General features: G+C 34.2%; 1 protein-coding gene across 3 annotated transcripts in view; it reads left to right on the top strand.

Moving 5' to 3' along the window:
- Positions 1-13,704, top strand: part of TEKT4 (tektin 4) — an 85,338-nt gene that overhangs the window by 57,618 nt on the left and 14,016 nt on the right. For 2 of the 3 annotated variants that reach the window (XM_031945751.1, XM_031945749.1), the window contains exons 2-3: positions 8,675-8,745; positions 11,996-12,139. In XM_031945751.1, coding sequence (XP_031801611.1) covers positions 8,723-8,745; positions 11,996-12,139 — 167 coding nt within the window. In that variant the 5' untranslated portion in view covers positions 8,675-8,722. The remainder of the gene's footprint in view (positions 1-8,674; positions 8,746-11,995; positions 12,140-13,704) is intronic. The other variant, XM_031945750.1, reaches the window with a different exon arrangement.

Raw genomic sequence — 13,704 nt, 5'->3', positions numbered from 1 at the left:
TTTCCCTTCCCAAAGATAACAAGCAAATCAATATAGTTAAAGAGAAACATGTCAAGTTTTGATTGCTTTGGTTGTGAGGACATTCAGTTACCCTACACTAAGAAGGCATTCTATGTTACTTTTTCCTTATTTAGTAATGTGAAGAATTAAAGCTTTGTAGGTTTCCTTTTTTTTTTTTTCTTTATTTTTTGGTTAGCTCTATAGTATCTCCATTAAATTAGGGGAAGGAATTTCTTTTTTATTTTTACCAGGTTAAAAGGTTCAGGGAAATTCCATATGGGTAACAGTGGATGCTTCATGTTGTGGCTAGAATCCTAGATCTGAAGCCACAGATGTACTAAACTCAGCTCATACTGGCTTTTGAAACTGAATTGTTAAATTTTCATTATGAATATTTCCATCTCAGAAATTAGCAAATGCCACAAATCAGGGTTTGATTTATCATTTTGTTTGTCTAGGAAGTGATGTTAATGCAGATTAAATTGTAAAATATGTCATGCATGAATATTATCCCTTAAAAGTCAGTTGTTAAACATTTATTGGTGCTCCCCTGCTTCATGTAATCCTGTTCATGTGTCTTGATTCTATTCTGAAGGAAGCACAAAAATATCACAAGACCCTTTAAGAGGAAACATTCAGCTTGAGAACAAGAGTGAAAATTGTTAAGAGCTCTCTGGCTCTCAGAGAGCTGGCTACCTCCCTATCATTAGCTCTGTACCTTTGTGGGTGGTAATGTTTGTCTCCTTAATCTAAAACAGATGTTATTAACCAAGAGTCTTCAGACAACTTGAATGGGAAAAAAATACATTTTTATTTCAATATAATTATTTTCTTTTGAAATGCTATGTATTTTACTCTGTGCATTCAAAATACTGAGAAAAAGGGTTCATGAGTTTCCAAAAGAGTCTATGATATGTAAAAAAAAAAACCCCAAACCAAAACAAACAAACAACAACAACAACAAACAAGCAAAAACAATCAAGAACCTTATTTAAGGATTTGATGTGTGAATATACCCAAACAGCTCACAGTTTAGCCCCCATTTTACCTAAGGCCATTTTCCCTTCATTCCCAGTTGTATGCTTCATTGATTCACTTCTAACTCTAGGACATATTATAATCAGCATTTAATCAGAATAAATCAAAGGTTGCCTGGGGCATTCAGTTGTGGATGAGATGCTGATCTGCATTGATAAAGAGAATTCTTCATCAAGAAGCTTCTTACACAACTCCCAGCCCTCCATCCCTCCAAAAGAAGAGAAATATGAAAAGCAAAGCAGAAGCATAATTCAGCATCATCACAAAGACACAGATGATACATTACACTAAAACCTTGTGATTACCTCCTTCCAAGAAACCCTTTCAGGGTCAATATCCAATTTTTTTCTTAGGTACCAGCCTGGAGGTGACCCAGTAATACAGTTTTCATTTCTCTTTGTTAAAAGATAAAAAGGGGATTTTCTTCCCAATGAACACATATGAAGCTCTGTAAGTCAGGCCTTCTGTTGATTTACATCAGGAAATTTAAGCACTTTCTGCATAGTAGTAGCATGGTTTGAACAAATGGGCAGCACCAGATCCTTATGTTCATGTTCTCCATCTTTGAATGTTGGACTTTCTCCAAGGGAAAGGTCACTACTACTTGCTCTAAGTGTCCCCTCCAAAGGAGAGGTTCCAAAAAGTGGAGGTCAGGGCAATACTAACAGAAAGCTCCTAGTCCTTTGCCATCTTCTCTCTCTCTCAGTCTCCTTAAAAAACCCACAAACCTATTATGGTATGTGCTTCTTAGACTGAGAAGGAAACTGAGCGCCCAAACAATCTTTAGACTACATATATCCAGCAAATAATGATCATGATGAATTAATAATAATAACTGAAATTTATATTAGTACTTTAATTGTTGCAAAGTGCTTCATATACATTTACTTCTCACAACCCTGTAACAGGCAAGCAGTCACTCCCATTTTGTAAATGAGGAAACTATAGGAACCAGAATGAAAGTCCAAGTCCTTTGACTTGATCCAGTATGCTTCTCTTTACACTATGCTTCTTCTGTGAGTTTTACAACCTCAAAGAATTTAATAGTTGGAAGCAATTTCAAAGGCCATTTAATCCAAGATGGATTTGAACAAAACATGCCTAACAAGTGGTCAGGAAGCATTTGCATTTGAGGAGGGTCCTTCTGTCCCCTTGAGGTTATCCATTCCATTTTAAATAACTCTGATTGTAAGATAAAGTCCTTATATCAAGCTTGAATATGCCTCTCTATCTAGCTTCCATCCATTACTTTTACTTTCATCTTCTGGGACCAGTAGAATAAGTCTCTTTTACTTTGTAGCCATCAAATATCTAAGGAGAGCTATGATGTTACTCTCATCCTGGCTCAGACCAATATGCTATTTCTCCTCCAACCATCTTTTCCTCATTGATAAATAGGACTCTACCCATGGATCCCTAAATTCAACAGATTGGTTTTGCTTTATCCTTCTGGGGTCCAGAGCCCCTGCCATTGAGGGAGATCCTCTCCCTTACCTCCCCTTTAAGCATCATCTTTCTGGATAAGAATATAAGTAACTTGAGGACAGAGGGCAGAGACTATCTCATTTTCTTGTATATGTATCCCTAAGAAAGAAAGATGCATAGTAGGCACTTAATAAATGCTCAATCTACCTATCTAGTTCTCCTCCTTTATGCCTTCTCATCTCTACTCCAAGCATCCCTAATTCCTTCAATTGATCTTTAAGATCTTTATAATTTTACAACTTTTCACCATTTGCATGGCCCTCTTCTGAAAGAACAAACTGGATTACCTCTAAAAATTCAGTACCCTAAAAGGTGCCCAATGCTCCAGATATGGTCTGGCCAGAGCACATTCTTCACCTTCACTTTTTAGATTTAGTCTAATAAACTAGCTTGTCATAACTGTGATTGATTCAACATTTTAGCTAACTACTTTAACAAGTTTGATAAGGGTGTCTTTTATGCCATTGGCTAAATCACTGATAAGAAGTGTTTGACAGCATAGAACAAAAGACAGATCTTTGGGTCTTCCTAAAAGACTGGCTTCTAAGTTGTCATCAAACCATTAATGACTGTTCTTTGTATCTAGTTATTCTTTCCACAAGGATAGTATTAGAAATTTTCTCAATTACTTCCCTGGCACCTAAGCTGATGCTCTACAATTATGCAGCCAAAAAAAGGGGGAAAAAATAAATGAAGTTAATTTGTTATGACCACTTGATGTAGACACTGCTCTTTTTTCTAGATGTTCACTAACTTATCTCTTCAATAATGGAGTTTAGAATTTTGCCAGGAATCAAAACCAAGATCCCTTGGTCTTTATAGTCTGTTTCCTTTTGTGAAATCTGGGACAATATTTGACCTTCTCTAGGCCTGTGTACATCTCCTGTTTTCCACAATGCTTTAAAGATCACTGATAGGGTCCATTGACCACATCTGCCAATTTTCCTTGCATTGTAGGATACAATTTACTGGGGTTGGTGACTTGCATTTCATTAAGGGCAGTTCAGAACTCTTTTACTATGATGCCTATTTATCTTGTGTTTCAACATTCCTCCCCTCACATTAGGTTTTGTTTTATTTTATTTTTTTCTCATTCTAAATTCTTAGCAAAGCAAAGCAAAGAAAAATAGACTTGAATAACCCTGTAATTTTGTGTTATCAGTTTTCATTGTCTTATTCACCTTAACAGTCCTATCCTTACTTTTTTAAAAAAAAGTTGTCAAATTTATTTTAGCTTAAGTTCAAAGAAAAGAAAAAAAATACTGCCACATACACAGCAAAACATGAAAGAATGTAATATAAAATACAATATTTCTAGTTCAAGAAACCCTATATAATAAATACTATACATTATTTTCACAATTGTCTAGCTTTGCTTCCTTGGTTTTCTTTCATACATACATATATACATATACATATATGTAGTATATATATACATATATACACACATACACAGATATTTACTCACACACACACACACACACACACATATATATATATATGTATATACACAGATACCTAAAAATTCAAATTTTTAACTTATCAGTCTATTTATGGGAAAATTCATCCCATTCACATTCTAAACTATAATTATTTGTATATTTTCTTCTTACCTATTTTTACTCACTATTCTTCTCCCTCTATTCTTATACCTACCGGTTCCTCTGCTTTACTTCTACCTGCTACCTTGCCTTCATATTCCTGTCCACCCTTCCTAGAATCCCTCCATTATTCTTGCCCCCAACCTATCCTCTTGCCCTCTTATTTCTTTCTAAATTTAGAACACTTTTATGTTCTAGATATATATGTTCTCTTTTTAAACTATTCCTAATAATGTTTCAGCACCATCTCCCTCCTCACTATTAACTACTTTTATATCATTTGTTCCTTTTTCCCTTATTTTATGATATAATTGCTCCTTTTTAATAATTCTTTACAAAATTTTACTTTTTTAATCACCACATCATACCCGGTTCACCCCAAGCTTTCTTTCAAACTACCCAAATAAAAATAAGTCATAATAGAATGTATGTTATATATATATATATATATGCATATATATATGAATAACATCCATATATATAAATTGATCAATTTTGAGGGACATAGCTCTTTTCAACAATGAGGTGATTCAGGCCAATTCCAGTAGACTTGTGATGATCCATTTGCATCCAGAGAGAGGATTGTGGGGACTGAATGTGAATCACAACATAGTATTTTCACCTTTTTTGTTGTTGTTTGCTTGCTTTTTGTTTTCTTTTTCATGTTTTCCCTTTTTGATCTGACTTTTCTTGTGCAGCATAATAATTGTGAAAATATGTATAGAAGAACTGCATGTTTAACATATATTAGATTACTTGTTATCCAGGGGAGGGGGCGAAGGGAAGAGAGGAAAAATTTGGAATACAAGGTTTTGCAATCAAAAATTAACTTTGTATATATTTTTTAAATAAAAATCTATTATTATAAAAAAGATAATTTCTTATAATATTGTATTAAGATTTAAAAAAATATTCTCAAGCAGTCCAACAATTCTTATTATTTCTCCGCAATCTGTTCTTCAGATCAGTTATTTTTCTGATGAGATGTTAGTCCTATTCTTACTTTGATCTTCCTTTTTTCCAGCAATTTAATTTTTAAAAACATCCTCTTTTTTGGTTATCCTTCCTTTGTTATTTTTCTTGCTTCAATTTATTACACTACCATCAGGTTGAATGGGCTAGAACACACTTGTATTTGTATCCATCCTGCAAAATACAGTGTCTGACCCATGATAAATGCTCATAAATGCTTGTTAATTGGTATATTGAAGTAGAGATCTAAGAATAATAGAATTTAGTCATATGCTATGACTGTGATATTTAATTTACACATTTTTTTAAAGAAGAAGAAAACTGAATTTAATAATGGATGGTGATGGATGAAGAGAAGTGCATTGATGGGGGGCAAAATAAAGATGATGGAGAATCATAGATAAGCGATGGATGCTATGGTGTGAGGTGGAGAAACTTGGAATAACATGAGGGACATTTATGGTATCAGCTTGGGTCTTTCTTCCTTTTATCACTATAGGCGTGAAAGATATTCGTAGGTATTTGCTTTACATTAGTACTGAGCCTATAATACAACAGTTACCAGTGTGGAAACCAAAGAAGTGAAGCCATTATCTCAGCTCCAGCCTCCTACTATTTATTGGAATTGCATCAGCTGATGTTATTCTTTGTTCCACCTCTAAAGAAGAGTTCCTGGTTTAAAGTTTAGACTGCATCTGACATCCTCAGTTATTTACCTTTCTGCCATTGGCATGAAATGGATGGACTCTGAGAAAGCATTTAGTACAACAATTATGATAATAACTCCATTTATATAATCCTTTAGTTTTTGCAAAGTACCATTACAAATATCCATTGCACCACCTACTTGCCTAGCATGGGATAGCTCCCTCAATCTTTGATAACAAAATAGCCAAAAGAAAAAAAGAGCTCACATCTATATAAGTTTTACCATTTACAAAACACTTTCTGTCCAACAATCTTATGAGATAGTTCACTTTCCATTACCTTCTACAACTTATTCAGCCATCCCCCAACTGATGAACCATCTGTTCATTTTCCAGTTCTTTACCACTATAAAAAGAGCTGCTACAAACATTTTTACACATGTGGATCCTTTTCCCTCCTCACCTCAATTTTATTGGAAAATAATATTAATAAAATCTATCAATATCTCAAAAGTCCTAGTACAAAATAAAATGTTCTACACCCATAGATCCACAATCTTTGAATAGGAATTGGGAGAAGTGTCTTTTCCTATCTTTTCTTTGGGGTTCAAATTTGTTTTTTTTTACTTTTTTTATTTTTTATTATAGCTTTTTATTTACAAGATATATGTATGGGTAATTTTTACAGCATTGACAATTGCAAAACCTTTTGTTCAACTTTTCCCCTCCTTCTCCCCATCCCCTCCCCCAGATGGCAGGTTGACCAATACATATTAAATATGTTTAAGTATAAATTAAATACAATATATGTATACATATCCAAACAGTTATTTTGCTGTACAAAAAGAATTGGACTTTGAAATAGTGTACAATTAGCCTGTGAAGGAAATCAAATTTATTATTTCTCAGCATTCATTTTCAATTATTGTATTATATATATATACCACATAAAGTGGTATATGGAGAACTTATCCTTTTATTCCAATTACTTCCCAAGGATATATGCTTAACAGTGTAAGCTCTGGATCAAATTACATGAATATATTAGACATTTTATTTATATAATTCCAAATTACTTTATTAATTCAGACTTTCTTCAACATTATATTCATATGCCTATCTTCTTACAACCCTCCAACATTAACTATTCACATCTTTTGTAATTTTATCCAACTTGCAATATGTAAAGTAAATTTTAGGGTTGTTTTACTTTACATTTCTCTCATAAATGATTTATTCTCTAATAAGTGATTTAGAGGATTCCCTTATATGGTTAACATTTTTTTTTTGAGAACTGTCTTTTTATAGCTTTTGACTACTTCTGTATTGGTGTTGTGGTTTTACATATTTTCTTTAATTGTCTATATATCTATATACATATATCTAGGTGGTACAGTGAATAAAATGCTAGAATTGGAGTCAAGACTTCTCTTCATGAGTTAAAATCTTATTAGCTATGTAACTCTGGGAAAGTCACTTAATCCTGTTTGCCTCAGCTTCCACATCTTTAAAATGAGTTGGAGAAGGAAACGACAAACCATTCTAGTATCTCTGCCCAGAAAACTCCAAATAGGGTTACAAAGACTCAGACATGGCTGAAAATTGACTGAATAACAACAACTATATTTTGGATATCCAATCTTTATCAAATATATTTGATATAAAGCATTTTTCCAAGTGAACAATTATCTTCTTAACCTAGATTCCTTTTGTTTATGCAGAAGTTTTTCAATTCTATGAAGTGAAAATTATTTATTTTGTCTTCTATAATTGTCTTTACCCTTTGTCTAAGGATTAATTTTCTATGGGGCAAAGATTATTATCATTATTCTGAAATTAAGAAACTGAGGCTCAAAAGGCATGATCTTCCAAAGATCATAAGGTAAGTTAACAGAAAAACTGGAGCTTGAAGTGAAATATTTTGACTCAAGTTCGGGAACCACATCTCTTTACAATTGTGCACAACCAATGCTGATTCTTAGTAGGATGGATTCTCTCCTCTTTTTAAAACACAAATTAGGAGACTAAATAGAATAATAGGGATAATTGACACTGGTATATAAAATGGTAGCATCATAAACATAATGGCAAAACATAATGACAATGATAATTGATCTTATAATGCCAGAGAGATGGTAGATTATTAAAGATAAAAGAAAAATGAGCTTATTTAAAGCCTCCATCCCTGGCCCCTTACCAATGCTTAACAAACTGATCATTTATGGCTCAATTTGCTGATCAGTGTTTATTGAATTGATTTGCATTTTAATTATGATTTATTAGTCTCAAGATATTCACTTTCAAATCTTAGAAGTGATTTTCTTGGGAAAAGGAGGGAAATTATGTCTAATACAAGGGATAGAATACCTCACAGGGTGCTATCCTATATGTTTGCTCTCCCTCCCTCTTTTCCCAAGTGCTATCCAAGATAGGTATAAGTAGTATAAGAATCAGTGGATGATTTGGGATCAGAAAACCTGGTTTTGAGTCTTGGCTCAGCTACTTCTTCCATGTGTGATCTTTGGCAAGTCCCTGACTCTTCTTTCAGCTTCTGATTTCCTTGTGTGTAAAATGAAGGAATTGGATTAGATACTCTTTTTGTTGGTCAGTTGTGTCCAATTTTCCATGACTCCATTTGGAGTTTTCTTGGTAGAAATACTGGAATGGTTTGCCATTTCCTTCTCCAGCTCACTTTGCATATGAGGAAACCAAAGCAAACATGGGTGAGTTGCCCAGAGTCATATAGCTAATGCCTGAGGCTGGATTTGAATTTATGAAGATAAGCTTTCCTGATTCAAAGCCCCATGCTATATCTATTGTGTCACCAGCTGCTCCTACAAACAAACCTTGCAATTTGTAAAAATGAGAGGACTGGGATCAGTCAGGATTTCCATACTATATTTTATTGTTGTTCTTGCCTTTTAAATTCAGGAAGCCGAACTCATCCGAAATGTTCAAGAACTTCTAAAAAGGACTCTGATGCAAATCGTTAACCAGATAAGGTAAGACATTTTTGCAACAGTTTTATGTTGCTGACCAGTCCCTTAGAAGCAGCCTTGGGTCATTTAAACTTTTGTTAGCTTTTCCTCAAAGAAAGAACAGACACATTCATGTTTGAACCATTAGAGGAACATGCTGTTTTGGAGCCAGTTGGTGCCAGATCTGAGAGCTGGTTGTTAATTTTTCAGTGCAAATCTTTTTATCCCAGAAATAGATATAAATCAGGGTGATTTATTGTTAGGTTGGTTATCTAAATGTAAGCAAGTTATGGAGAAAATGTTAACAATTCTGATTAAAAGTAAAGTGTGTTATGCATATATTTTGGGGTTAGGGAGGTAGTTGTTTTTAAAAGGCTAGATTTTTTGACATTTTGTTTTTGTTTGTTTTGGGTCTTATTATGATTTACATAATACTCATAGAATATTCAGAATTGGAGTGGTTATTGCCAGACTGAACAAAAGACATGGTGATTTTAGTTTATCCCCACTATCTTCCCTAATGTAGTTTCATATCCAGCATTTCACAGATTTCACGGACAAAATTGTCTGATTTCAAATTCTGACTGCTTTTTACTACCATTGTAACTTTGGAAAAGTTACTTATATTCTTTAGAATTTATTTTGGTGAAGTTATTTATCTTCTCTTATTTATAAAATGTGGTGGTTTGACTAGATTTCTCTGGTCTCTTTCAAATATAAATTCAAGATTCCTGTTATGCAAAAAAATTTATTTTCACTTTACAGATAAGGAAACCAGTTTAGAAAGAGAGGAAGTTCTTAGTGCTAATAAGTGGCAATAGAATTAGGACTAATTTCAAATCCAATGCTTTTCCTTCCATCTTGCTTTTCTCCTAAGTGGCCATGGAATTACAGTATCACCTTTTATGACACATATACAAATTTTACATTTATATTCAAGTCATGTGATATATAAAATACTTATTTGGTCCCATAGTGCATATGATAATGATATATATGTCGATATACACAAATATGCATATGCATACATATACACTCATTCACTGAAATTTGAAGCAAATCCATATGTCCAATAAAAATATAAGAACCCATTTTCTTTTCATTTCTTGGTTGGTACTGACACCTAGTGGATAATATGAAATAAAATTTCCTCTGAAATGTTCAGGTTCATGGGATTTCATAAAATCCTAGGATTTCAAAACTGAAAAGGACCTCTAGTGGCTATCTAGTCCAAACTCAACCTTAAATAGAAATTTACACTCTTCCAGACAGATGACTTCCTCTCCTGGAAGGGATGCTTCCTGTCCTGGAAGGATGCTTCCTTTCCATGATATTTCAGAGATCACTTTCTTCCTTTGAATTCCATAGATTTATATGAAGGTTATGAGTTTCATAGTATCTCACGTCTGATACTACCTGTGTAACATTGGACAAGTTACTTAACCTCTATGAATCTCTGTGTCTTCATTTGTAAAATGAATGATTGCTAATTCTTCCAGCTCTGAAATTCTGGGATTCTTTGACTATATATTTCCTTCTTATTCTAAAATGATGATGCTATGAGATAAAATGAGCTCTGGGAGATGGAGTAAAGCAATGAGCTGGTTTAGTTTGGTAAAGGAAAGGAAGGCAAGGATCTGTCTTCTCTATTCATGGATCAATATAGCCTCTGTATCATTGCCACCTCCAACTCGTTTTGTCCTGATTGAAAGAATTCCTAATTTTACCTTTGAGCTATGGTTAGCATTTTACTTCTGTCCCTCAGTGATTTTCTAATCTGGTATTTTGTTCCTTCAATCAATGTTTCCAGTGTCAGGTGTGGCTGTAGCCCTGGGTTCTCAAAGGCCATATTGCTGCAAGCTTCTGCCAGGAAAGAGAGATTTAATTATGGATCAGCAATAGACTGTGTGTCCATATCCATATAGATTAATTTATCACTAAGAAAGTCAGCCACCAGGTGGTGAACAATTTAGTCACAGGAAATCATTACGGTTCTCTATATTGAGAGTATGCAATCTGATTTATTTGGTGGTATGTCTGCTCTGGAGATAACAAGAGGAACAATAACATCAAAAATGTTGGATTCAGGTAAAGTCAAAGCCCACAATATCCAAATTACATCAAGATCCTTTAGAAGTTTCATTGTCCAGAGAGGAACATTTCCTGAGGGCTGGAGGATAGAAGCTTGAAAGCTCATACATTCTAGCATAATCACTTTCACATAGGTTGAAAATGGTAGGAGGGATGTCTCTTTGTTTATTTATTTATTTGTTTTAGTGTCCCTCTATTTAAAAAGGAACCTTCCAACTTACTGGTAGTACAAAACCCTTCATTCTATGTAAATAGTTATAACTGTACACCTAATAGATGATTTCAGCATCTCACTGGACCTATGCCATATGCCTTAGCTTTGGGGAGTCTTCATTTTCTTATCAATAAAATGAATTGTTTTGGACTAGGTTATCTCCCAGATTCATTTCAGCTCTAACACTATATAACTCTGTAGCCCTATGTGCCTGTGAAGTATGTCACAGAATATAGATGGAAAAACTTAGATTCCAAAATAAAATGTCTTGGTTGAGTTTTAGTTTTCCTGACTTTCAGGTCATTGGTCTGATGCTATCCTATACTTTTAAGTTGCTCTAGTCTCTGTCACCTATAGGTGAATGAAATATCTAAAAACAAGTTTGGGTGATGAAAGAGAAATAGATAATATGAGGACCCTGGAGAAAGAAGTGCCCAGGATGATATAAAGACAAACTTCAGTTTTTTCTGGATTTAGAAGTTGGGCGGCAGCTAGGTGGCACAGTGGAGAGGGCACCAGCCCTGAATTCAGGAGGATCTAAGTTTAAATCCGGCCTCCAACACTTAACATTTCCTGGTGTGTGACCCTGGACAAGTCACTTAACTCCAATTGCCTCAGCAAAGAAAGAGTTGGGGGAGTGGATGCTGCATATTTGTTTAAAAAAACAGATCAAGAAAGTGATATGGGAAGGAAGTCATATGGGATGTAGCTATACTAGTTATCCAGCTAGCTAATCTAGAGTGAAGTATTTCAGCTAGTAATCTCCAGAACCAGGTTTTAAGACTGAATCTGAGTTCAACATTCCAAGTTCAGTATTCCCTTTATTATACTACATCTGTTCCCTTGTAGTAATTGGGGATCAAAATCTTTTAGGTACTTTTGGGACACTTCCACTTGACTTCTATGTGATTGTTTTACATTTTGATCCATTTGAATTTTTCCCCAATATTCCTCCTCCTTTCCTTTTAGGCTGAACAGAGACCACAAGGAATTCTGTGAAATGGACTGGTCAGATAAGGTTGATACCTACAACATAGATGTGCTGTGTTCCGGTTACAACAACGAAAGCACCACTGTCCAGTTCCACCCTCATTCATCCAAATTAGATGACAGGTCAGGACCCCTTTGCTTATTTATGTGACATCTGATCTTCTGGACTAATATCTGGCCTATTATTATTTGCTGTCAATGCCAATATATCAGTCACTGTGGTATGAGTTGAGTGAAGGGGAGAAATAACCAGGATAGCTATACTCTTTGTTTGGGCTTGTAGAGTGGAAACATGCCTACTATAATCTATCATTTAATTCAATTTAGCTTTGAAATGGATTCTTAAGCTTATGAAGCTTATGTTTGAATGTGAGCATGTCTGATGTTCTGGAAATTAGCATTAACATTGGTTTTAAATGGAATGCTTAATCCATATTGAATATGTGACACAGTAGAAATGAATATGCATCCTTTTTCTAACTTCACTACCCCTCTACCAGTCAGAAGATTCAGATTTTCCTGAACCATTTTTAAATCTTCCTATCTGATTTTATGCCTCCATTCCCTTTCCCTCACATGCATTCCATGGATGAGCACTGATTAGTGAGCTAGACCACACTTCTTATAATTCTCCTCACAACATTACTCATAAACCTTGAATGAATGAAAAAATCATTTCTGAAACAATTACTACAGGTCTATACCCTCTCTAGTCTGTATCCAAGGTTCTCAACATTCTGCCCCAAGTAGCTTCCCAAACTCATGACACACAACTTTCTTGTATTTCTAGTCAAATTAGTTTATCATTCATGGTTCACATCACATACTTTCCTTCCCAAATGCCATTTTTCATGGGTTTTTTTTGTGTGTGTGTGTCTAGAATACATTTCCTTCTATATATCTACATGTCCATCTATCAAAAGCCTACCTCCATCTTTTGTAAATAGTATTTTTTCCAATTAAATGTAAAGATAATTTCAACATTCATTTTAATAAGATTTTGAATTCCAAAATTTTTCCCTCCTTCCCTGTCTATCTCCCTTTTCAAATTTCTCAAGTAAATTGATATAGATCATATATGTGAAATCATGTTAAACACATTTTCATATCAGTCATTTAGTGAAAAAAAGAAACAGAACAAAAGGAAAAAAACTACTCCCAAAATGAAAATAGTATGATTTGATCTTCATTCAGACTTCAGAGTCCTTTCTCTGGATGTGGATAGCATTTTCCATCATGAGTCTTTTGGAATTACTTTGTATCACTGCATTGCTGAGAACAGCTAAGTCTATCATATTTATCATGATACAATGTTATTGTTATTATGTACAAAGTTCTCCTGGTTCTGCTCCCTTCACTCAGCATTAGTTCATATAAGTCTTTCCAGGTGTTTTTCTGAAATTCACTGCTATTATTTCTTATATCACAATAATATTCATTAAATTTATATACCACAACTTGTTCAACTATTTCCCAATAGATGGGATTTCCCTCAGTTTCTAATTCTTTAAGCCCAATCCTTCTTTTGAGACCCAGATGAGTTGTTATCTTCGACAGAAAGCTTTCTCAGGTCTCTACAGCCTTCTGAACTGTGAATTCCTTGGCTACTTTTGGGGTAAGTCCTCCTTTAGCATTTCCTCCCTCTGTCTTACATTGTAGATCAATTTAACAATCTTTTATTTTGTTAA

This window comes from Sarcophilus harrisii, chromosome 1 (genome assembly GCF_902635505.1).
Source record: "Sarcophilus harrisii chromosome 1, mSarHar1.11, whole genome shotgun sequence".
Taxonomy (NCBI): Eukaryota; Metazoa; Chordata; class Mammalia; order Dasyuromorphia; family Dasyuridae; genus Sarcophilus; species Sarcophilus harrisii.
This window is presented reverse-complemented; position numbering and strand designations above follow the sequence as displayed.